Source organism: Numenius arquata, chromosome 35 (genome assembly GCF_964106895.1).
Source record: "Numenius arquata chromosome 35, bNumArq3.hap1.1, whole genome shotgun sequence".
NCBI lineage: Eukaryota > Metazoa > Chordata > Aves > Charadriiformes > Scolopacidae > Numenius > Numenius arquata.
The window spans coordinates 228,437-253,553 of record NC_133610.1 but is presented as its reverse complement, the minus strand read 5'-3'; the positions used below and the strand labels follow the sequence as shown (position 1 = coordinate 253,553).

Genomic DNA, 25,117 nt, shown 5'->3' with positions numbered 1-25,117 from the left:
ACTCTGTGTCTTGGCTTAAATATGCTTTTGGGGTCTTCCTTGGGGGGATCCTGGGGGGCGGGAAAAAGCAATAAGGGGGTGCAGGGGTGCCAATTTTGGGGGGAAATCAGCCCAAGCTGCCGGTGGGAGGGATGCTGGCAGCAGTGGGGGGAGCATGTGATGTGATCAGCATTAATAATTGCCAAACGCCCGGTTCCTGCTGGCATCTCCCCCCAGCTCTGAAAATCCTCCCCAGGGGTTTTTTGGGGGGTTAATCTCTGAATTTGTCTGTCTTTTGCATAGAGGCTCAAAAAACGCTGCACTTTGAGGGGGAGGTGACGCCCGTAAGGCATCGAAAGAGAGAGGCCGGGGGGGGAGTCAGTGACGAATGCAGATCTCGTTTAATAGAAAACAGTGTTAACAAAAATACACGACAGAAAGAAATGACCAACACCAGCAGATCGATGGCCGTAGTGTCAGCGCTGCCGCCGCCCCCCAGCCGCCCCCGCAGCTCCCTGATAGATTTATTGCACTTAAGAAAGGAAAAAGCGATGCGTCCTTGCCAGCGGACGCCCACCCTGCGCCAGGGGCCACCGCAGCCCCTCACTGGCCGGTTTTCCCCAGGGATCCCCGGGCTGGGAAGCCAGGATGGGGGAAGGATGACAAGGGTCGCGGTGTCCAGCCGGGGAACCGGCTCCTGCCATCGTCTCTGCTCCCACCTTGGAGCACCAACACGCCAAGGGGGTCCCCACCTCGCTGGGAAGACGCCGTGCCGGCACGGCCGGCTGCGAGGAAGCTCCTCTCCCAACCCTGCCTCCCCGCCCCGAGGGGGGTTGCATGGCAGGGGGGGGCTCCACCAATGCTGTTCTTTGTGTTTCTGGGATATTTTTTCCAACAGCCCAGGAGCAGGAGCTCAGTTGCAGGTTAGCCCAGAAGGAATTAATTCTAACACCATCCTCTAAATCCCCAACCCAGTAACTTTGCAGCTGATGATAAATATATACTGAAAACAAAACAAACAAACAAACAAACGAAAAGGAAAAAGTTTAAGTTCCAAAAAGGAACTTAAAAAAAAATAAATAACCATTGTGGCTGTGGATGCAGCCTGTCCTGGGTATCTTTAGTGACAGACGCTCCCCTGTGGGTGAGCGATCCTCCTCCTGGCACTTCGGTCCCTGTAGTGTCTGGTTTACATCTCCCGGTAGGACCGATGCCGCCCCTGCCCCAGCGCGGGGTCTCCTCCTCGCAGAAAGATAGAAAAAGAAAAGGCAAAGGTGTCGGGTGGTGTCCGGCGAGGGCAGGGACGGCTGGGAGCCGTGACGTCTCCGCCTCGGTCATTTTTCTCTGCTCTCCTTCCCTTCCCTCCATGGCCCTGGGGACACAGCGGGGTCCCTCCACGCACGGGGGGGGGGGCGAGTCAGGCGCCTGGGGAAGAGTCCGGGGGCAGGAAACTGTTTGGGGAAGAATTTTTTTAAAAGAACCCTTTGTCCTGAAGCCCGAGGTTGGTTTCTTAGTCGTTGCGTGGAGTAGGAATAGAATAAAGCTACACCGGAGCCTCCCCTCGACACCTGAGGACCTGCAAGAGAGAGGACAGCAAGCAGCAATGGTGTCCCCGTCCCTCCCAGACACCCCCAGGGCTGTCCCCAGCCCGTCCCCACTCACCTGCGGTCACAGCAACTCCTGCCCCGCGTCCTGGCTGGCCTCGAGGAGCAGCTCCTCCAGCTCCCGCTCGTTCTTGGAGCAGCTCAGCTCTGCAAGCAAACGGCCACCGATTCCTTTGCCTGCTTTTTCCCCCCAGAAAACATGGGCAGGGGAATGGGGTGTGTTGGCCTGACCCCAGCAAAGAGGCTCAACGAGCTTCCCACAGGGCTCATTAACTTCAGCTCCTTCGGGAGCCTAATTATGGAGCACTTCAAAGAACAAAGCTCTCAAGTGTGGGGAGATTCACTTCGGGTTAAAACTCCCCGGGGAAAAGCACAACAAATTATGGTGGGCACCCCATGGGGAAAGTAGCAGAGGATTCAAAGCCCAGGGGAGACACCGGCGCAGGGACTGGCTTCGCACTCATCCCAGGCTCGGGAAACCTTGGGAATTTGGGGGGCGGTCAGGACCCTCAGGGACTGAGGAGCTCAGTTCCGGAGCTCTTACCGTGCTCAGCGGCGCAGCTCCCTGTTTTCCCGTCGCCATCTGAGGACGCCTCCGGCAGCGCTCGCGCAAAATCCGTCTTCAGCCCATTGGGGAGGGGGGTGTCGTGGGCCATGCTCTCGCAGTCGCCGGGGTCTCCCCGCTCGGCATTGCAGCCAGCAGCGGATTCAGGATCGGCTCCATTCGCCCGGGATGTCGGAAGTTGGGGTTTTGCAGCTGGAGCCGGGCTCTGCGGATCAGCGGGTTTCGCGGTGGTGGCATCGGTGTCCTCCTGTAGGCGCATGGCGTCGGCGGCTCGATCCGGCAGTGTCTCCACTCGCGTCACTACAAAGATTTTATGGCCTCGCCCAGGGCTGGAAACCGAAATCCTTCTCTCGTTTCCCTGAGGGGGCACAGAGGCAGCAGGACTTGGTGATTCCTTGGTGATGTGCAGGGGGGGCGGCCGGTCCTTCGGCTTCTCTGGGGACAGCGGCGGCTGGAGCGCGGCTGCACCATCGGCAGAGTCAGGGCATTCCAGCTGTTTGCTCAAGTCCTTCGTCTCTAACCCAGCGTCCACCTCCTCGTCTGTGTCTGAATCAGAGTCCGTCATGTCACCTCTGTTGTCATCGTCGTCCTCCACCGGCTCCGCATCCCCGTTCTCAGAGGCTGTCACAGTCTCCCCGGCTTCTTCCCCCTCTTCCAGAGCTGGGGTGGCCCTGCTGTCTCGGCCATCCTCTGCCAAACCCTCCTCCAGAGGCTCTGTCACGGTGATCTCTGGCATCGAGGCTGACTGCTGCAGCTTCTGCTCCTTCTCCTCCTTCTCTTTGGCCAGGATGAAGTTGCGCTTGCAGCCATTCTGGATCTCGGCCAGGAGAGCCTTCTGGGTTTCAATAAAACTTTTTACCTGTGAGGGAAGAGTAACCACCAGTTGTTTGGAACGTTCAGAAATCAGCAGTCTGGGAAAAATCTGCTCCACATCTGTTTTCCAGCCAGGCACGCTGTAACACGGTGGTTTTTATCCTACACCCTGTAAGACGTGACTGATGTTTCCCCAAGAAACAATTAAATCTCCTGAGAATCAAGTTTCCCAAGGGCTTCTTCTCAAACCGATGGCCACCAGGATCGTGGGATTCCCATCCCAGAGGATGCTCAGTGGAGCAGGACACTGAGTGACAGGTGCTGGCTGGGTCCTGCTCAGACCTCCAGAAATCTGCGTTACCTACCGACTCCTTCTTGGGCTCCCTGTCCAAGTCGAGGCGCAGCAGCGAGTGGTTGACCTTCAGAGCCAGCGACAAGGCCATGAGCCCGCCCGTCTTGATCTCATTCTCTCGCAGGTCCAGGCGAAGCAGTCGCGGGCTCTCCGCGATGAATTCTGCCACAGCCACCGCACCTGCGAGGGATGGGAGAAGCTGCCGGTGATGGCGGGCAACAAGCCGTGACACCACCAGTCCTCTGATGGTGCTCCTCGGGACGGCATCTAGGGGAGCTCAGTATTTTGGGAGGGATATCAATGGGAGTTGAGTGCCCATTCCCAGGCACCCTGTGTGCTCAGAAGAAGGGTTTCTGCGGGGCACAGAAGACACCAAAACGGGACAAGGTGGCCTTGGACAGGCCAGCTGCGGTGTTTGGGTTCCAGCCGGGCCGTGTCCTCCACACAGGGGAGGAGCCCAACGGGACCAAGCCACCTTCTCCAGGACCAAAGCAGATCCTGTTTGTGGCTGGAGAGCGAGGGAAGTTCTCAGAGCTTTCAGCAGGCACGAGCCTTTACCCACCTTCACAGGTCAGTTTGGTGGACGCTAAGCCCAGGCGAAGGACAGAGCGGTTCCCAATCAGCCCATTCTTCAGGTTGCGGACACCTTCATTCCCGATGGGGTTGTGGCCCAGGTTCAAGGTCTCCAGGCTCTGCGTGTGAGGCTGCGGGTACCCAGGGGGGAAAAACAGCTGGAGGCGGACAGGACGGTGGCTCCGTCTCAAGCCCGAGTGGGTTTAATTGAGGGCTGTTCCCCTAATTGCACTGCCGGGGACACCTGAGCAGCAGCGCAGGGGGACAAGGGACAGGTCTGGCCCCGGCAGCGGCAGGAGAGACGTCTCTCCGGGAGCAAAGCCATCTCCCCTAGGAAGGTGCCGAGAGCTACTCACCAGCGTCATCCCCAGATAGGCCATGCCGGTGTGAGTCAGCTGGTTGTTCCACAAAACCAGAGTGACCAGCCCTTTCCGCTGCTCCTTCAGCCCTTCGCAGATGTACGCCAAGCCTGGAAAACAGCTGGGGCTCAGCCCTCCCCTGCCAGCCCCCATCCTGCCGCCTCTCACAGCGCTTGCCTCGCCTCCTCCACTCCAACCCTCCGCTCCGGCGCTGCCTGATCCCGGGCAGGGCAACAGGCAGTGAGAGGGAAAAGCCGTGGCACCGTTACACCGAGCTCCAGTGTTGGCACCAAACACTGTCCCCCCCTCCAAAGCCCTTCCCCCAGCTGCTTGATTTGACCTTGGCAAAGCACATCGCTCCTGTGTGTGCAAACTGGCAATTAAACGTCCCGGTGTATAAAATTAATTAGCGCTAGGCTTTGGAGCCTCTGGAGCAGGGTACAAACCCCAGAGACACGGGGTGGCGGAGCTGTTTGTAGAGGGAGACCCTCCACTGCTCCATACACAATCCTGCCCGGGCTGAGGGGAAGGCACCGTTTAAAATTGCTGCCAATATACTTATTTGATAAGGGCACAGCGCCCCAACGCCAGCACCGCTGCGGAAACCCACAGCAATGCCCAGCAAGCCATTCCCAACACGTACAGCCCCAGCACCGCCCGTTATTAAGCACCCAAAGATGTGAGGGATGTGGCAGCTGACCTGGGAGGCAGCAAATTAATATTTGCACCTGAGGGTGGGACCCATCCAGGAGCAGGGGTGGCCACAACAGCGCCTGTGACATCCAACATGGTCATGCTCAGCTGCTTTTATACCCAACCTGAAGACAGCCAGGATGACTCGTGCCGAGCAAAGGCATCTCCTCTGCCACGCCAAGGCCGAGCAATTGGCATTGCCAACGAGAACCAGCCAGGACTCAAGTCTGGGCTGGGATTGTTTTGCAATTCCTGGGTTGATATTAGATTTGGCCGCTTGTTTGGCTCCAGGGAAAGAGGAGGAGAAAAACTAGATGGGAGCAAGAGATGGAGGGAGCCAAAAGATGCGACTGCGAGGCACGAGGCACTCCCACCTTCCCCTGCCTTCGGGAGCTGCCCTGCGCCTTGCAGCCTGTCCTGGGAGGCAATCAGAGTTTCTCTAATGATCTTAGCTTTAAAATCGAGAAGCTCACCCTGCCGAAATCCTTCACACAATGTTGAAGCTGCTCTGCACAACCCTCCTGCTTCGGCTCAGCTTGGAGCCACCCTCCCCCCCGCCCCGGCTCTGCACCCATTTGAATTCCTCCCCACCTTAAAACTAGGTCAAAACCACAGGGAATTGGGGCTCTGCCTGAAGGAGCAGCGAGGGGCCCCACCTGAGTCCAGGATGTGGTTGTTCCTCAGGTCAAGTATCTGTATGTAGCAGTTGAATTTCAGCAGGTTGCCGAGCTGCGCGGAGTCCTGCAGCCCGTTCAGCTTGTTATCGGCCAGGTACAGCTCCCGCAGGTTCATGTTCATCTTCAGAGCCGTGGCTGAAAAGGTGGGACACGGGCAGAAAGCCCCGGCTGGATTTCAGTGGCCTTTGACCAGCAGCAGGATCCTGCTTTGGCCCCTCCATGCCCTCCCGCCTGCAGAGGGAAGCTGCGGTGGCTTGTGCCAGGATGACGGGATTGCAGAGGCCAGCACCGGTGCCTATTCCCGCTGCCCTCGCCAGCACATTGCCTTTTCCCAGTTGGGCCAACCTAATAAACAATTAAACCCCTGAAACGCTCCCCTGCCAGAGCCCTTTGCTCATTGTCGCTACCACAGCACCGCCGTTGCCTGCAGCCTGGCCATGATTTACCGCTAATTTGTTAATGTAACGATGGGGGCTGCCCAGCACTTACACCCCCTGGGCTGGCACGGAGACACCGGTGCTGCCACGGGCCCCGCTGCCAGCCGCGAGTGTCCCGAAACCCTGCTGTGTGTGGCCAGGAGACGGCGAGCCCAGCGTTGGCCCCGCACACCCGGCACCCCGTGGGGTTTTGGGGGACGGCGCCCGCTCTCCGGGGACTCACCCAGCAGCATGAGCGGGCGTCCCGAGAGGCTGGCATTCTCCAGGTGCAGCACCACCAGGCTGCTGCTGATGCGCAGGGCACGGGCCACGAAAGGGGCCGAGTGGTCCAGCAAAGGCGTGTTTCGGGCGTCCAGGTACTGCAGGCAGTTTGTCTGGGAGGAAGACACCAGAGGGATCAGCACTTGGCCCCGCACGGCCTCAGCCAGCTTTTTTTTGGCTGTTTTTCTAGGTCAGGTTTAAGGCCACCCAGATAAGAGCTCCCGGGATGACTTATGCCCACCCAAGACATCGTTTTGGTCACCCCACCGGCTGCAGATAAGAGGCAAAGAGTCAGAAGGAGCCGCTGAGATAACCCCGTGCGCTGGGACAGCCCACACTGAGCTCCAGGCTCGAACTGCACCATTCCAGATAAACACTTTATCTCCCAGAAAATCACCTCCGCGCCCCGTCTGCCATCACCCTGGAGCTACGGCACTGGAGAGGATGCGCTTCAGGGGACCACAGCAGCATCACATTCTCCAAAGAAAAGCTTCCCTCATCCTTATGCACCCGAGGACATGCTGCCCTGAGCTCTCCAGGTCTGGGAAGGCATCGAGCCACGTGTCCCTTGCCTGGGGTTTGCCTCCGAGCCCTCAGAACCTTCCCTGGCTTCACAAACACTGTCTATTCCTGCTCGAGACGCACAGCAAGGCTTCTGTCTGGCTGATTTACCATTTTCTGTGTTAACAAAAGCCCTTTCAAACATCCGGATTCTCCCTTGAATACCCAGAAATTAAGAGCCCCAAAGCCACATCTGTCCCCAGGGTGTCCTGAGCTCCTTTGAGCTGGTTTTAAAGCATCGTTATGGGGCCGGCCAGCACCGTGTGGTGACATTTGGCTTCTCCGAACCACGAGGTGGGCACTGCCTGCACCACCCGAGCTCTGATGCCCGATATCAGCCCCACAGTGAAGCTGTCTGTGTGGTGGGAAATGCTACCGGCACGCAGGCTTTCCAGCCGGCGTCGTACAAGGCATTAATTTTAATTTCGGTGCTGGGTGAAACCTCAGCAGCGCCGAAATTAAAATGAGCAGGTGAAGAGGTAATTGCGGATGGAGGGTGGTTTATGTGCCGCGCCCCGAGCGGGAAGCACGAGACGCTGCCTCCTCTGCGCTCGGAGCCAACTCAAGTGCTGAACAATGAGGTTAATTAGCTCCCCAAAGCCAAACACCAGCGCTAGTCATCCTGCTGCAAAGATAATGAATACTCAGCTCGAGAGGCTGACCCTGCGAGTGTGCCACTAATAATAGCTTGCTCTTTTTTTTTTTGCTGCGTTTCTATTTTCTCCGCTCCGGGTGCTCACCACGGCATTAAGTAACCTCGTGGCAGGTGGGAAAAGTGATTATTATTTTTTTTCCTGCCTGCAAGCCCGGGCTCACCGGGTCTTTCTAAACGGGGTGGTTTTCCAGACAGGCGAGCACAAAACTGCCCCGATGGTCTTGGGAGGCACAGGGGAGCCTTTTGAGACCATCTGTGCAGCTGCAGGGGGTTAAACCAGGTGCCGAAAATATTTGTGAGGGAGCACAAACCTTCCTCATCATGTGGGCGGCTGCCTGCCAGCCACGGGTGCCGATGTGTTTGTTAAAGGAGATGTTGAGGTGCGTGGCCGACTCGTAATACTCAATCATGTCAAATAACGCCGAGGCACCCTGCGAAACAAAAGCAGACAGAAAAGCTGTGTTAAGTTGGCGGGGGGCAGAGGCTGAGCGGGGTTTGAGAAGGGAAAGCAGAGGTTTTGCTGGTCTCATCCAGCCTCTTTGAGGGACTCTCTGCAGATTTGCTGCCGATGGGTAATCCAGGAAGACAAAATAAAAGGCATCCCGCCATATTCCCGGTGTCCCCACCACTGGACACATGCTCGGGAACCATCAAGGGGCAGATGGCAGCTGGCAAGGCCTGGCAGGATGAGGGCTCCGGCGCAGCCATCCCTGCCACAGGCTGTGCCGGCAGAGCTGCCTCCCAGGGTACAGCCTTTGGGCGAAGATTTCCAGGAGTGAGCCTGAGGTGGCACCTTGTGGAGGGATTCAACCCCCAGGATTCTCTCCCAGGCACCAGGAAAGCGAACTCGTCTGGAGCTGGTTTATGGCACTCAGGATGCGCGAGCACTTAAATGACACTTCCCAGGACACAAGAAAATGGTTTTCTTTCCTGGATATTCAACCTGAGCTGAGGCCAGGCTATGGGCTTGGTGTCCGTCCGCTCCTTGCGGGGTTATCCAGCCCCGCACGCAGCAGCGACACTTCCACAGCCAAGAAACCACCCCATAATCCAATCAGGCTCATAAATAAATAAATAAGGTAGGTATAAAAAAGCCAAGACTTATAGCAGGGTTAGGAGTGAAAGGGATCAGCAGAGCAGGACTCGTGCCTGGGAAACGTCTACAGCTCCTACGGCAGAAGCAGAACAATTTGCTTAATTACATAATGAGCCTCTTTAGAGAAAATTAGCTGAAACGTATGCTGGAGCGGGCAGAGAAGAGCCAAAAAGGCACTGCAAGGCTTCCAGAAAAAAATATGTGGAGACACCTGGAGGACTGGAAAACACCAGCACAAAGGCAAACAAGAGAAAGAACAGGTCTTTGGGGAACAACAGGACTTTCTGCTGGGCACGGGGCGCTCCGCGGCAGGAAACAAGGAGGAGAAGAAACTGGGCACTGGGTGAGTAAGTCCCCGGCGTGACGCAGCCGGGAGAAAAAGCTGCTGATGATGAATGAACGGGAGGGACCGAGACAGGGTGGACAATGTGGGAAAAACAAGACCCTTGAAGACACAAGGACTTGAAAGGGGATGCTCCGGGGGCAAGGGGAACTCAGGCTCGGAGCCGGCTAAATAATTTTTAACCACTTCCTTAATTTTTAACCTCCTCTGCTTACCCGCTGGGACCTGAACTCAGGGCCTCAGGCATCACGAGGCAGGAGGAAGGTGAGGCGGGATGGGACGGGACGTGCAGAAGGGAGCCTGAACTTCATCCTCAGCCCCAAAAAGCCACAATTCCCCCAGCTTTCAGAACAGCTTCTAAAAATATGCATTTAAAATGCATCAGAGCTTCGTGGCCACACAGGCTTCAGAGCAAATGATCAACCTCTTCCTTTTGGAGCAGCAAACGCTGCGCCAGCAGAGCTAAATAAGACTGTGGGTATGAAGGGAATAGGCACAGCAACACAGTTTAGCCCCAAAAAATAAATCAGTGCCCAGGAGGAGCTAAGGACTGACCACAAAACCCGTGAGGTTTGTGTCAGCTGCAAAATAGGAACAAGAAACTGGGAGTGGTCATGACCACTTACGTCTTCATCCAAACTTGTTTGCTCCAAATCAACGATTTTGAACTGGACTCGCTTGAAAATTTCTTCCAGGGCCTCGCAGGCTTTGTAATCCAGCTTCTCCCCTGGGGAAAGAGCAGAATAAGGTGAATTTGGGTGCTTCAGCATGTAACGCGCAGAGTATGTGCAGTTGTGAGCTCGAGAGCCTCAAGCTGCAGGACAGAGGACACAGGGAAAGATGACTTTCTGCCCCATTTAGAGGCAGCCCACCCTCCGAACAACCCACCTGAAGGGAAATTCAAACCCAGTATTGAGCATTCACATTGATTTCTTCACACACGCCTGGCCCAGCGTCACCTCAGATGAGTAGTCAGATGAAGCGAGAGTTGAGAGCTTGTGGGTGAGGATGAAAGGGCAGGCCAACGTGAGGGACACTGTTGTGGGTGTTCATTACAGGCCACCTGATCAGGATGGGGAAGTTGATGAGGCCTTTTACAGTCAGCTCAAAGTAGCCTCGCAATCGCAGTCCTCAGTTCTCATGGGGGACTTCAACCGCCCTGATATCTGCTGGAAAGGCTACACAGCCAAGCATCTGCAGTCCAGGAGGTTCCTCCAGTATATTGATGATAACTTAACTCAGCTGGTGGAGGAACCAACGAGGAGAGAAGCACTACCGGACCTAGCGCTGACAAAGAGGGACTGGTGGAGGATGTTAAGGTTGGGGGCAACCTTGGTTGTGGTGACCATGGAAAGATAGAGTTCAGGATCGTGGGCAGTACGTGCAAAACAAGTAGGACTGAAACCTTGGATGTCAGGAGGGCTAACTTCGACCTCTTCCTGAAACTTGTAGGAGAAATCCCATGGGATAGGGCTCTGGAAGGTAGGGGGCTCAAGGGAGCTGATCGATATTCAAACATCGCTTTCTCCAGGTTCAGGATTGGTGCATCCCTAAGAGCAAGAAAACAGGCAAGGGAAGCAGGAGACCTGCGTGGTTGAGCAGGGATCTTCTGAAAAAACTCAAGTGGAAGAAGGAAGTTTACACTGAGTGGAAAAAGGGACTGACCACTTGTGAAGGTTACAAGAATGCCATTAGAGTATGCAAGGATGAAACGAGGAAAGCCAAGGCCTCCTTGGAATTAAAATTGGCAAGGGATGTCAAAGTCAACAAGAAGGGTTTTTTCAAATATCTTGAAGGCAAAAGGCAAACCAGAGAAAATGTGGGCCTGCTGTTGAATGAGATGGGTGCCATGGTGACGGAGGATGCAGAGAAGGTGGAGTTGTTAAATGCCACCTTTGCTTCAGTCTTTACTGCTCAGGCCAGCCCTCAGGAGCCATAGAATTTGGAAGAATCAGAGAAAGTCTGGACAAAGGAAGACTTTCCCTTGGTGGAGGAAGACCAAGTTAAGGAACAGTTAAGTACACTGGATACCCATAGGTCCATGGGTCCTGACGGGATGCACCCACGAGTGCTGAGGGAGCTGGCACAAGTCATTGCTGGGCCGCTCTTCATCATCTTCGAAAGGTCCTGGAGAACAGGTGAGGTGGAACTTGGACTGGAGGAAAGCCAATGTCATCCTAGTCTTCAAAATGGGCAAGAAGGAGGACCTGGGAAACTACAGGCCGGTCAGCCTCAACTCCATCCCTGGAAAGATGATGGAACAACTCGTTCTGGGTGTCATCTCAAAGTATATGGAGGAAAATAAAGCTATCAGAAGGAGTCAACACGGATTCACCAAGGGGAAGTCATGTCTGACTAACCTGATAGCCTTCTATGATGGCATGAGTGGTTGGATAGATGAGGGGAGGGCGGTGGTTGTTGTCTACCTTGACTTTAGCAAGCCTTTTGACACAGTCTCCCACAGCATCCTCATAGATAAGCTAAGGAAGTGTGGATTAGAAGAATGGACAGTGAGGTGGATTGAAAACTGGCTGAAAGACAGAGCTCAGAGGGTCGTGATTAGGGGCACAGAATCTAGTTGGAGGTCTGTAACTAGTGGTGTTCCCCAGGGGTCAGTACTGGGTACAGTCCTCTTTGATATATTCATCAATGACCTGGATGAAGGGATGGAATGTACCCTCAGCAAGTTTGCTGACGATACAAAACTGGGAGGGGTGGCTGACACACCAGAAGGCTGTGCCACCATCCAGCGAGACCTGGACAGGCTGGAGAGTTGGGCAAAGAGGAACCTGATGAAATTCAACAAGGGCGAGTGTAGGGTGCTGCACCTGGGGAGAAATAACCCCATGGACGAGTACAGGTTGGGGGCTGACCTGCTGGAGAGCAGCTCTGAGGAGAAAGACCTGGGAGTCCTGGTGGACAACAGGATGACCATGAGCCAACAATGTGCCCTGGTGGCCAAGAAGGCCAATGGCATCTTGGGGGGCATCAGGAAGAGTGTGACCAGCAGGTTGAGAGAGGTCATCCTCCCCCTCTGCTCTGCCCTGGTGAGGCCCCATCTGGAGCACTGGGACCAGATCTGGGCTCCCTGGTTCAAGAAGGACAGGGAACTGCCGGGGAGGGTACAGCAGAGGGCTACAAAGATGATGAGGGACCTGGAGCATCTCTCTTATGAGGAAAGGCTGAGGGACTTGGGGGTCTTTTCAGTCTGGAGAAGAGAAGACTGAGGGGGGATCTGATCAACGCTTATAAATACTTAAAGGGAGGGTGACAGGACAAGAGGAAATGGGAACAAACTGGAACATAAGAAGTTCCACCTAAATATGAGGAGGAACTTCTTTCCTGTGAGGGTGGCAGAGCCCTGGAAGAGGCTGCCCAGGGAGGTGGTGGAGTCTCCATCTCTGGAGACATTCCAAACCCACCTGGACATGTTCCTGTGCAACCTGCTCTGGGTGGACCTGCTTTGGCAGGGGGTTGGACTAGATGATCTCTAGAGGTCCCTTCCAACCCCATATCATTCTGTGATTCTGTATTTCTCATTAACAGATGGGGACCGGCCCCTGAAAGCAGCAGCGCGCCTTGCCAGCAGCTCCACCAGCCAGGAGAGGTATCTGCTAGGAGACTTCAGAAAGGATGTCTCTTGCTCAGTAACGTGCACCAAGCTCAGAGGATTTTGGAAATCCATCTAAAAACCACTGCGGTTGCTCATCCAACCCAGATCAACCACAGCGGCAACGCTTCCGCTGCCTAAAACTCACCAAAAACCGGGACGCCTGTCTCCCCACAGGGCAGACCGAGATCTTCCCAACACGTGTCTCGGCCGACTAACGGCTTTTGCTATATAAAAGTACCACAGGGTCAAAATTAAATCCCTGCACGTGCATTGTGAACAGACACACTGCTTCGATGCCTCTGACAAATTATATTATTCATGTATCAGTTTAGGGAGGTGCTGGCACAAGCCGCCTTGAGACCATTTCCCAAGACTTTGGGCTTTTTGTTTGCTTATTTTATTTGCTTATTTCCTAGAACCATCCTCACCAGCTCCGGGCAGCAGGGGCCTGGGGCACTGATTTATGGGGCTGTGCCTCTCCCCAAACCGCTGCACAAGCTAATTCTGGTTGAAAAACGGGGAGCTTCCCCCCATAAGCATCTGCGCTGGCTGCTTTTAGATGCCGCATCGATTGCCAGCGGGTGGTTCTGCCAGGCAAACTGAATTTGAGGAGGACCTGCACACGAGGAGCTGGAAGCTCTGCCTTTTCCTCCTAAGGCCAGCAGATCCCATCCCCCGTACAGTGGCACCGGATCTGGAGCACCATCACCTCCGTGCTGCAACCCCACCGATCCCCTCTGGAACACTGAAAGCTGAAAATGCAGCAGCAAAACGTCGCCCATTGGGGTCTCCAGCAGCTCCATCTGTCCGCGTCCCACTGGCACCTCCATGGCTGCTGTGGCCTCATCAGTGAAGGCGACAGTGATGGGGAACCAGCCTCTGCTTCCCAAATAAATCGCCCTTTCCACACCGAGCTGGGAATTCACTCCACAAGACCAGAACCATAGAATTGCTTAGGTTGGAAAGAAATTTAAGATGGAGTCCAGGGCGAGCTGCGGTCCCTCGTCACCTCCCACCGATGTCTGGAAGCGGGAGGAGGCCACATCCGATACCAGCCCGAGTGAAAGAGTGGAAAATAGCTTAAAATAATCACCCTGCTTTGTTTCTGTTGTAATAACCCTTGTGAGGGGGATCCGGGCAGAGGAGAAGCGGCTGCATGGCGCAAGGCAAGTGCTGAGGAGGAGGCCAAGGGTCTCTGAGCCTGGGCTGTGCTGGTGTTCTATCCTGTACAACAGCACAAAGTGATCAGCAGCCAGGCTTCTGAGTCTTCTGAGAAACCCCCGCTCCTCAGGGAAGGGGGACGCAGACTCCGGCTGCTGGATTGGTAAGAAGTCCAAGAAAAATTCCTGTCTGGCAAAGTTGACTCCAAATGATAGCAATGGGGCCTATAAAAGATTTACTGTGGCGGGGGTTGTTTGGGCAAGCTCATGGTGTTACTCCTTCAGCAGCACATCTGTCGTTCTCCAGGCGAATCAGCTACAGACACGGACACCCCGGCTCCCCACGCAGTGAGGGAGGTATTTTCTCGGGTTTGGTAACAGCAGCTCTCGAGTTGTTCCCCTGCAGATCATCCCATCCTCTCCCCAGCTGCACTGAGGGAACATCCCTGGTACACAGCTGCTCTGGCTGCCGGTCCCCCACGCTGCTTTTGGGAGGAATCCCCTGGCACAGAGGGGATAGAGGCTCTTCAGGAAGGGAAGGAGACCAGCAGAAGGCAGGAGGAGAGGCAGCGACTGGCTGCAAGAAGCTCCCATAAAATCTTTGCCTAGCAGAGACCTCGCAGGGAAGTGAAAATGACCTTCCTCTCCTTCCTGGAGCCACAGGAGATGCTCCGCAAAAGCCATCGTTCACCAAGATGTTTGCTGTAAGGAGAATTAACTGGAACACCTTTCCAGCTTTCCCATTGCACAAGGAGTTTCGAGACATCAATCAGAAAATCTTCTGGCAAACTTGCTCCAGCTCAGCCCTGCACGGCCCAGGGAGCCGTTTCGGTAGACCAGGGTATGAGGACAGTGCTCAGAGGTGGTAGGGGACAGTCCGCTGCGCTGGTAGCTGGCATCTCAGGTCCTTCTGCTGCTGTTTCAGCGCTTCTCAACTAGGATGTTAATATTCCTCATGCAGAAACACCTCTGGTACTTACTTTTCTGCTCTTGCTGGGATTAAGGCTCTGGCCTGCAAGAGCCCTGACTGGGACCATGGCTCCAATGGAACAAAACACCAGGATGGCCCAGGAGAGAAGTAAAATCCCCTGGTGATGGAAAAGGGACTTACCTTTCAGATCTAAGCAGTCTATCCTGGGAGCCAGATCTTTAAATTCCTGCAAAAGAAAAAGCAGCATTTCATACTCAGGAGGAGGAAGGCAGGGGAGAAGGGGAGGAGAATTAACGCGCTAGAATAATGAGGTAACATGACAAATTGGGCAAATCCTCCCCCAAACGAAGAGAGGAGATGGGAACTCTCGAGATCAAAGCTGCCGCTTACAGCGCTTTGCAGGCTGGATTCGCGTGAGTCACCGGGAGAACTGGTGACCCTGCCTGGGACAAGGTCCTGGAGCCCTACGAGGAAGGGTGGCTGATGAAGATGAGGATCCATCTCCGCACACGAAGGCTGAACCAGGGGAAGGCAAAGAGGATGAAAAAGCAAAAAGTCTTCCCTTCCAGGCCAAGGGAAGAGCTTTAAACATTGTGCTCCAGCACGTTTTTTTTGGTTTTTTTTTTTTGTGGTTGGACTCGATGATCTCAAAGGTCCCTTCCAACCATGAAGATTCTGTGATTCTGTGATTTAAATGGGACTTTTATTCACTCCCATGTGAGCAGGGAAAACCACAGCCCTCGCTGCCGTCTCCCTGCGGGCTTCCCTCCCGCCGCTGCCTGCGCAGATTTCCATGGAAAATAACATCTGAGGCTTTGCAAACCAGCCCATCCAGGTCTCATCCCCCAGCTCGAAGGGGACAGCAGGGACCTCAGAGCCCACACAGCAGCCTGGGGAGCCAGACCCAGCATCAGCAGGGCAAGAACAGGGTCTGGCAGCACTTTAAATTACACATAATATTGTGTTAGCAAGCTCCTTCGCTTTCACTCTCTGCAACAAGTTTCATCTGTCCAGAAACCTGCTTGTGCTATGAAAATAAGAGTCTTTGTTCCTGTCTGACGTGCCAGTGACTGTAAAAGTCCATGGCGAGAGATGTAATAAAGGGCTGCATTTGCTCCTTTGGCGCTGGGGCAGTGCCTGCATCAGCTGTACCTGTATCTGCTTCAGTAGTTTGGGAATCTGCTTGCAGTTCAGCTTCTGGCAGGCTTGCTTGTAGGCAGTCACGATCTCATCGACAGTCACGTTCTGGGCTGAAAAGGTACAAGGTAAGAATTGGGGTTACAGTGGTATTTGCAGGAATGGACATGTCTGTGTTCCCCCCGGCTGTGCCCACATCCTGCGTGTCGGACGGAGCCACCCGCCGGGATTTACACCCAGCAGAGGAGCCTGCAAGGAGATTACAAGGATTAAGGATGTTCAAACACAAAGGGACAAAGCAAAACCCGAGCAAGGTTTGCTTGAACACGTCTACGGCAGCAAGCCATGTCTTGCTCGGGCAGAAAAGGGGCCAGGAAAGTGCAGGCAGCACCTCCTGCCTCCTCCAGCCGTGCTTTGGCACGAGAGCTGTGATTTTGGGAACAGAAAAGCTTTTAGAAAAAAGGCCCAGGATGACAAACCCCAACCCCTCTCAGTAGGTGGTGTGTAAATGATGCTGTTAAATATGTTCCTCTGGCTTTCAATTTCACTCAACTTCAATTTTTCACTCAATGGCTTTGCAATCGTCATGCGGGCACAGAGCTGGACGCGGCAATTCCACCCCCACCTATAACCCCAGATTTTCTCTAATCGGCTTCCGCAGACAGCCGGAGCGGTGCTCAGAGGACTCGGGGGTCAGCCTGAGTCAGTGCGACACCGGCTCAATTCTCCCAGAGTTCTCATCCTCCTGCAAACGCATCTTTGAAATTCATCTCATCCCAGTTGGGAAGCTGTGGGAAGGGTGTTCTGTTGCCATCACCGCCGCTGAGCTCGGCTCTGAGCAGCCCAGCAGCATTTACTCACTGCTTCTGCCTGCCCTGAGTCAGGGGTGAAGCCGCCGCTCCGGATGCCGGGGAAGCCGCAGTAGGAGCTGCCGCGAGATCATTAGCCACGTGAGACGATGCCCACCTCCGCTTCTGGCGTGATTTCGGTTCAGAGATCGGCCCCGACAAACGCTAAAGCCATCCCCGGTCAGAAGACGATCTGGAGAAACCAGATTCCCCAGGAACCTCATCTGGCTGGTTGCACGAAGCAACCCCCTCATCCCTGTCCCTGAGGATTACGACATCCAGAGAGCTCGATAAAAACCTAAACACTCTACCAGCTGTGAAAAATAATAATAATAATAAAAAGGCTATTTTAATCTTCTCCCTGTTCACAAGAAACCGGTCGGGGGCATCTCTGCAGCAGGATGTGGTCAGAGCAACACATGGCAGAGGCAACGCCGAGCCCTGGCTCAGCTGCACCACCCAGAAATGTCTTTTGGGCAGTTTTTAACCCCACGACCCTTCCCAGGCCACCACGGTGAGATTTGCGGGGACAGCTACTGCCAGCCGAACAAAGCAGCCAAGGTTTAAATACACCCCAAGAAAGTGCTTAATTAGGGGAGACCTAAGAAGGGCTTTCACACCCCAAAAGCCCCACGAGCCAGAAACCACTTGCTCCTCCGAAGCGACGTGGGGATGCGTTGGGTGCCAATTCCACCGAGGCCAAGTGAGCCCCGCATCTACAAAAAAAAAAGGAGAACTATTACGGTTAGCAAGGGGATTAGGAGCGCACTGCGACGTTTCTGATCCCATCTGCCATGTGAATGCTTTCCTCAAAAAAATTAAGCGTGATTTTGGGAAAGCGAGGAGAGCAAAGCAGAGCCGCCGCTGTCCTAATGTGGACGAGCATCCCGGGAGCGCAAGAGCACCCGTGACCCTGGCTCCAGAACGTCCCGGCTGAAGGATTTCTCCCCAAATCTGAACTCAAGCACACTTTGCTAATCCAGTTTTCATTAGTTCCTGCCAGTGAAATGCTTTGGTCTGCCCTCTCCTGGGTGGAAATCCTGAATTTTAACAACTCTTGTTGCTGGAGGATGGGGACTCGCTTCCGCTTCCTTCTGCACACAACCTGGCACATCTCCATTCCCACCTCGCCGGAAATCCAGCGGGAAGAAGTAAGAGGTCCTGCGGTCCTCTCGAGCTGCTTCCAAAGCTTCCAACCTCCTCCTTCCCCAAGAGACGTGCTCCAAGAAGCTCCCCGTCCTGCGCAAGCTGAGATTTGTGCCAGCGCTGCAGTGCACGAGGATGGGAGTGACTCCCCATTCCCAAAGAACATCTCGGGATGGCTTCATCCACGCCATTAAACGCTCATGAGCGGATCCAGATCACCAGCAGGAACCTCTCTTCTGCAACTCCCGAGTCTCCTCCAGCTTCACTGCTGGTGCTGAGTCCCTTCCCACCTCCTGGGTAAGCACCCAGAGCTCTCGCATCTGCTGGGCACCGGAAAACACCCTGAGTTTGACCCTTAACTGGCATCACTGCGGCATTTCTGGCACGAGAACATGCATAAGCCTTCCACGGTGGCTCCGCATCATCCTGGGGGCGCTGCTGGTAGGAGCAGTTAGTATTTGGTCTTGGTTTTGCTCTTGTGAAGCCTTTAAGAAGCTGAAATGCCAACACTGAGCAGCGGTTCTTCTTCCCACAAGGCTTGGGCTTTGCTCCGCAGCTGTTGCGCTCTTCCGAAACTCGGATCTACGGAAAACATTCTTAGTTTTCCCCAACCAATGCATCCTGAGACCCTCTGAGGGAATTTCCTCGCTAGATATCAGGGGTTTTAATTAAAAAGGCTCTTCACGTTGTTTTTTTGAGCATCCCATCCCCACTCCCCCTTCGCAAGGAGCTGCTCTTCTGCTCATTTGTGCTAACGAAGCCTGCGAGGTCAATATTAATATTTCCTGTTAGAGCTCCGTCTGTCAGCTCACCAGCAAATATTTGCGGTGTCTGTAACATTTGCCTTCAAAAAACCCTTGAAATTTCTGGGCAAAGCCTTTTTTGTGGCAGAGGAGGGCTGAAGCCAATCCCACAGCACGGCATGTATTTTTCAGGGCTTTTACGCTGCTGTCGCCATCCGTAAAACAAAGCAGCACTGGTTCTGCAAACAGGTTTGATAAAATACATATTTACACACGGTCGGGCAGGTCACTTGAGTGAGCAAAGCACGGCTGACTCCTGGCTCGGGTGGAATTACCCACAGCTTCAAATATCTGGTTTTAGAAAGAGCAGGTTTCCTTTCGGAGCATCCCCAAGGCCATCCCGGATCCCCCCCTCTCCTTAAAGGCTGCCCCCAAAATCATCACATTAAAGGACAAAATGAGATGGAAACCAGAGCTCATCTCACAGTGGTTCAGGGCCCCCCACGAGACCAGCGGCTGAACAAGACTTCAACACCTTTCCCTAAGGAAGAACTAAGGTTTATTTCCCAAATGACGATGGGCTTTGGTCCCGCTCATGTCCCGACCCCCTCTGCGCTAATATCCCCAAACAGAGTTAACTACCTTATTAATTAATCTTCTTATTATTGCTTGGCGGATTAAGATCCGAAGAGCGGTAAGGAGGGTATTTCTCAACCTCCTGTGTAACTCAATGTGGTTCATCCAATAATTTTCTACTAATTTTCGCCCACGGCTCCTGGCAGAGCAGCCACCGGCTTCACCGGGAGCTGCTCCAGCGATGGCATGGGAGCCGGAAAACACCAACCGCGGCTGCTCAGCCAATGAGGCACCAGCAGAAAGCCTTGGAAATCCAGAAAAAAATCCCCAGAAAGGGTCATTTAAATTTAAAATGCAAATAATGCTTCTTCCTGCGAAAGACAACAACAGCTTCATGCCACTCTCCTCTTCCTGGTCACCAAAAGCACCCTTTACACGTGTTTTGCCCTTAACTAATGTGTTTACTGGGTTTTCCCATTAAAGCCTGGTGTTTCTGTGCCTGTAACCACTCTGCCCGTGGCGGGTTTTGCTTCGCCTGCTCCTCTGTCCACATCCAGGATGACACGGCACCAAAGCAAACAGGTTGTTATTAATTAACGGGCGGTGTTATTCCAGCTGCAGCCAGCTCATCTTCCCAGGGATGAAAAGAAGAGAAAAGCTGATTTTTCACAGGCTCGTGCTGCATTTCGCTTAGTTCCGCTCCCTGTGCTGGAGCCCCTAATGAGGCAGAGGGTACAGAAAAGGAGGCGAAAGCCGATGTGGGCAGCGTCCCTGTCCCAGTGCTGCTCCAGAAGAGCATCCCAAAATCCGATCAGGTGAGGAAAAGGCAGTGACTTCACTGCAATCTGACCAAACGATTTTCCTCCATCCCCAGTGTCACCAAATGAGGTCTCTCACTCTTTGCCTCCGCTTGGGAGCATCCTGCTGCTGCTTCTCCCGGGTGAAGCCCCATGAACCCTCTTCCCGTGCGAGGGGAAGAGCAGCTGGAAGAAAATTGCCTTTAAAAGAAAAAGCCCAGCAGAAAATGCCCAGTTCACTGGCATTCAAGTGGTTCCTTCGCTCTCAGGCTGGTGGCACTCGATGCAGGGAGAAGCTGGCAGCGCCAGTGTCACCCTGACACCTGGATTTGCTCTTCCTCTAGCGAAGGCCACTGGATCTCACAATTTTGAGGAATGGCACCTGCCAGCTGGGTGGCAAATGGAGCTTCTTCACCCGAGTGCAGCAGCAGAGGCTCCCCAGGGTGTCCCCTGCCTTGGTGGGGCAAACAGCCCGATGCTGGCACTGAGTCAGGCCTCCTCGCTGCCACGTTGCCAGACCAAACCCAACACACCAAGACCCGGAACGCTCGGGATGGCAGGACTTTACCAGCGTAACGCCGCTGGAGTTTTCACCCGTGATTTCCACATGCGCTCCGGCTGTATCCCAGGGAACCTGGGGAAGACACCTTTCCCCTCCCAGGCTTTCCACCAGCAGTGGTAGAAGACACATCTCGACGACAGGGGAAGCCTCCAGCTCCTCTCCCCAAGCCTGGAGGCCCTGAGCTTTCCAACACACTTGGTTTCCCCCCACGTAGGAGGGGGGAAAGGAAATAAAGGGGCACTTTCCCCCCTCCTCATCTTGTGCTCTGGCTCATTTCCGAATGGATAACATGGCACCCACAAACCAGTGGGCACCAGCGTGGCAGGGAAGCCCGGTGAGCCAAGGGAGACAAACAGCAGCAGCGTCTTCCCTCAACCTTCCCCTCTCCAGGTTTATCCAGCACCTCTCCCATCCTAAGCCAACCCCTCGCACCTTAAATTGAGGCAGGGTTTGTTAGAAAACACGCTGGGACAAAACGGGACGAGCTTTCGGGTCTTCCAGGAAAAACCCAGTGCAGCATCTCTGCCGGTGGAGATACAGGGCCAGCAGGGACCCACCGATAATCTACCCTGACATTGGTCTGGGCGGAGAGGCCGGTACCGCAGCCTGGCAATAAAGAATTAAAGGCAGAAATAATTAATGCTCATCAGCGAGGTTTCACAGAAAGGAAGGCTGACAAATGGAACTTGACACAGCTCTGTAGAGAGGCCGCTTATCCAGGAGCTCAGGTAGCTGTTGGATCAGGATGCTTTAAAGGTACAATGATCCGAGCAGGGAAAAAGAAGGTAAAAAAAAGAGAAATATTAAAAAAAAAAAAATTATTTAGTAAAAAACATGATGCTCTAAAGCCACTGACCACCTCTTGGCATACAAGCAGATTATTCCTGCAAAAGGGGAGGGAACTGCTGATGTTCAGACACCACTGGTTTCAAAAATAAATCGAGTATCCACCTCGTGACGTGAGAAACCGGGGGCAGACAGACCCACTGCCCGTTAAATGACGCTAACGATGCCCTAAACACAGTTCGCAGTGAATCACACACCTCTCCACCTTCCTCTTCCAAAGCCTCAAGTGCTTTGGGGTGCCAAGGAGGACCCAAAGCAACGTGTGAGCAGTAGCATTGCCAAGCCCCGCGCCACGTGCCACCCGGCAAAACCGGCCCCACCGGTACCAGCACGAAGAACGTCCCATTCAAGTAGCCAGAAGGAAGTTAAACGGGCAGAGGCGTGTCTGCCGGAGCAATTTCAGCTAACGAAAGATGACTGAGAGATAAATAAAGTCCCTGAATAAAAACAGTTATTATCCGCACGTGAGAGGAAGAATAAAAATGCTGTCATGGACAACGCGCTCCTGAAGTCAAGGGAAAGGCGGGTCCCGGATGCCGGCTCTGCCCTGAACGGCAGCAGCTTCCCCAAATCCCAGTGCCACGACAACTGGCAGTGCACAGGATTCCTCCCTAATTACAGAGAGGAAATTTGCTTTCAGGCCCTTCATGCTGGACGCCTGCGGGTGCCGAAGTCTGAGGTTAAGTGGCTTTAAAATAAAGGTCCCCAGCTCCCGAAGGGCGGGATGCCTTTGGGGAAAGCCTCTGGCTTGGAGCCGGCACACTTCTTCCCTTGGGAAAGGGGAGCTGGGCTGAGGAATCTGTCTCTCCCGGGCTCCCTGTGGGATACGGCTGTGTGGGAAGAGCACGGCTCATTTGGGAGTACTGAAATGACACCCATTTTCTGGAGTGGCAGAAAAGGGCCTGGGGTTCATTTCACCAGGTGAACATCACCATCTTCATCCAGAGCAGTGGAAATTTCATATTAACACAGCTGGCAGGACATATAAACATCAAAATCACGTTACCAAGCAGTTTTTCTCCATTGCTGGGGATATTTTATGGAGGCATCCGGCCACCAGTCACTGCCTTGGAACCAGCTGGCTAAAACCGAGCAATAAAACCAGAATTAATCAGCGCCACCTAATGAGATCTGGTGCCTTTTAGGCGATGTATGACATGTGTGAAGTGAAACTGGAATGGATCTTGTCACCCAAGGAGGTGTGCAACTGAAAAAAACTCAGGAGAACTCAAATTTCTGGCTTGCAACACAGTGAAAGTAATAAAAAGTTTGTTTGGTTCCCAAAAAGGGGGTGTGGCTGCTGGTTACCAATGATTTTTGGCAGCCAGTGATGCAGCGGTTTGGTTTGGGATGGAGAAACGCAGCTGGTGATGTGAACCCCGGGGATGCAGCGACCTACGAGGAGCTTTTGGGATGGCTTCGCTCGTCCCGCAGTGCGATGTCCTTTGCTGGATCTCCAGCAGGTTCCTGTGATTCGGTATGGTATAAAAAAAAGTGTCCTGAAATTTGCAGCCAGCCATGTCGTGCAATTATCAGGAGCCCTGGAGGGATCCCGATCCAAACTCCCTCACCCAGTCTGGCAGAGGAGTCTCAAGCGGAGCCCCCCAACGGTTTTGGCATCCACCAGGAGCAGATCCATGGCCGCCTGCGCTTTGCTGGAGCTCACATTCTGGCAGTGCTCCTCGTTTGGGGATGTTTCCTGGGAACATGACACTCGTCCGCTTGCCACATCGAGCTCCCCATGCTGCTGGGGTGGACGTCAGCATCTGGAAACGTTACTGAAACCTCCAGGACCTCAGGAGGATGGAGCTTCAGGTCGCCTCCTTTCTCCTCCCTCAGGCAGGCGAAGCTTCAGCAATGCTTTGGGAAAGATGCTAGTTTCTCCATGCTGCTGCTGCAGGACCATCACCCTCCTTGAGGGTGGTGGGTGCCAGGCAGGGCTCTCCCACCGTGTCAGCAGAGCCCGACCATCACTGCCCTTCCCACAGCGCCGGCTCAGAGTGGCAAAGCCAGGAGCTTCCCTACAGGCTGAAGTCTTCACAGAATTGTGGAATGGTTTGAGTTGGAAGGGACCTTAAAGCCCATCCAGTGCCACCCCCTGCCCTGGGCAGGGACACCTCCCACCAGACCAGGTTGCTCCAAGCCCCCTCCAACCTGCTCTTGAACCCCTCCAGGGATGGGGCAGCCACAGCTTCTCTGGGCAACCTGGGCCAGGCTCTCACCACCCTCACAGCAAAGAAGTTCTTCCCCACATCTCATCTCAATCTCCCCTCTTTCAGTGTCAAACCCTTCCCCCTCCTCCTAGGGCTCCCCTCCCTGATCCAGAGTCCCTCCCCAGCTTTCCTGGAGCCCCTTTAGGGACTGGAAGGGGCTCCAAGGTCTCCCCGGAGCCTTCTCTTCTCCAGGCTGAACCCCCCCAACTCTCTCAGCCTGTCCTCACAGCAGAGGGGCTCCAGCCCTCCCAGCATCTCCGTGGCCTCCTCTGGCCCCGCTCCAACAGGTCCATGTCCTTCTGCTGTTGGTGGTCCCAGAGCTGGAGGCAGCACTGGGGGGGGGTCTCCCCAGAGTGGAGCAGAGGGGCAGAATCTCCCCCCGCACCCTGCTGGCCACACTTCTTTTGATGCAGCCCAGGGTGTGGGGGGCTTTCTGGGCTGCCAGCACACGTTGCTGGCTCATGTGGAGCTTCTCATCCACCAACACCCCCAAGTCCTTCTCCTCAGGGCTGCTCTCCAGCCATTCTCCGCCCAGCCTGGGTTTGTGCCTGGGATTGCCGTGTCCCAGGTGCAGGACCCTGCACTTGGCCTGGTTGAACCTCATGAGGTTGTCACAGTCCCACCTCTCCAGCCTGTCCAGGTCCCTCTGGATGGCACATCCCTTCCCTCCAGTGTGTCACTGTGCCATTGAGCTTGGTGTCGTCGGCAAACTCGCTGAGGGTGCCCTCGATCCCACTGTCCATGTCTCCCGACAAAGATGTTGAACAGCACTGGTCCCAGTACCGACCCCTGAGGAACTCCACTTGTCACTGATCGCCACTTGGACATGGAGCCGTTGACCACTACCCTTTGAGTGTGGTAACCCTGCCAGTTCCCTGTCCCCCGAGTGGTCCATCCGCAAAACCCGTGTCTCTGCGGTTCAGGCCTGGGACGCCAGACGGGACGGTGCCAGACACTCGGCATGAGCCCAGCCCGGTGATGCCGTTGCTCCTCCCGGGCTGTGACCGGCTGGACGCGGGTGGGAGGACGGGGGCGGCCACTCTGCACGGATTCGACTTCACGGTCTTGGGGGGAAGCCCCCGGGCGGCGGTTCTGGTGCCTCCTCCGGCGGGGACGGGGGTCTCCCCCGCGGGGCCTGCTCGGCCTCGGCCCGCAGTCCCCCCCTCCGGGAGCCAAACCCGGTGCCCACCCCCCCACCTCCCACCGTTACCGTGTCGCCAGGGGTCCTTGGGCTCCACCGCCCCGGAGACGATGTCCTCGTCGGAGGGGAAAGTCACCCGCTTGGCACCGGGCCGCAGCCGCCCGTCCTCGCTTCCCCGGGAGGCCTCGGCGGGCGGCGGGGCCTCCTCACCGGGCTCGGCGTGGGGGGGGTCGGCCGCCGGGGCCTCCATGGCGGAGCTCTTCCTCCTTACGGCCGCCCCGGGGGCATCGCCCGGCGCTGAGGGGCCGCTGCCCGGCGGGACGGGCGGGGACGGGAACGGAGGGGGCCGCAGCCGCCGCGCACCGGAGCGGAGCCGCCGCCGCCGCCTCCCGCCAGCGCCGCAGCGGCCTGCGCCTCCGCCACCGCACTTTCGCCA

The 25,117-nt window shown here is 55.1% G+C and overlaps 1 protein-coding gene across 1 annotated transcript; it reads right to left on the bottom strand.

Annotated features, from left to right (window-relative positions):
* Positions 1 to 358: 358 nt before the first annotated feature.
* On the bottom strand, positions 359 to 24,931 carry PPP1R37 (protein phosphatase 1 regulatory subunit 37). The gene is made up of 13 exons (XM_074165190.1): positions 24,751 to 24,931; positions 15,825 to 15,922; positions 14,853 to 14,898; positions 9,595 to 9,695; positions 7,841 to 7,960; positions 6,276 to 6,426; positions 5,595 to 5,750; positions 4,243 to 4,355; positions 3,876 to 4,017; positions 3,327 to 3,493; positions 2,128 to 3,007; positions 1,642 to 1,730; positions 359 to 1,555 (listed from the first exon to the last, which is right to left on the bottom strand). The coding sequence occupies exons 1-12, from the start codon at positions 24,929 to 24,931 to the stop codon at positions 1,648 to 1,650; spliced, it is 2,238 nt and encodes a 745-aa protein (XP_074021291.1). The 3' UTR covers positions 359 to 1,555; positions 1,642 to 1,647.
* Positions 24,932 to 25,117: the final 186 nt, after the last annotated feature.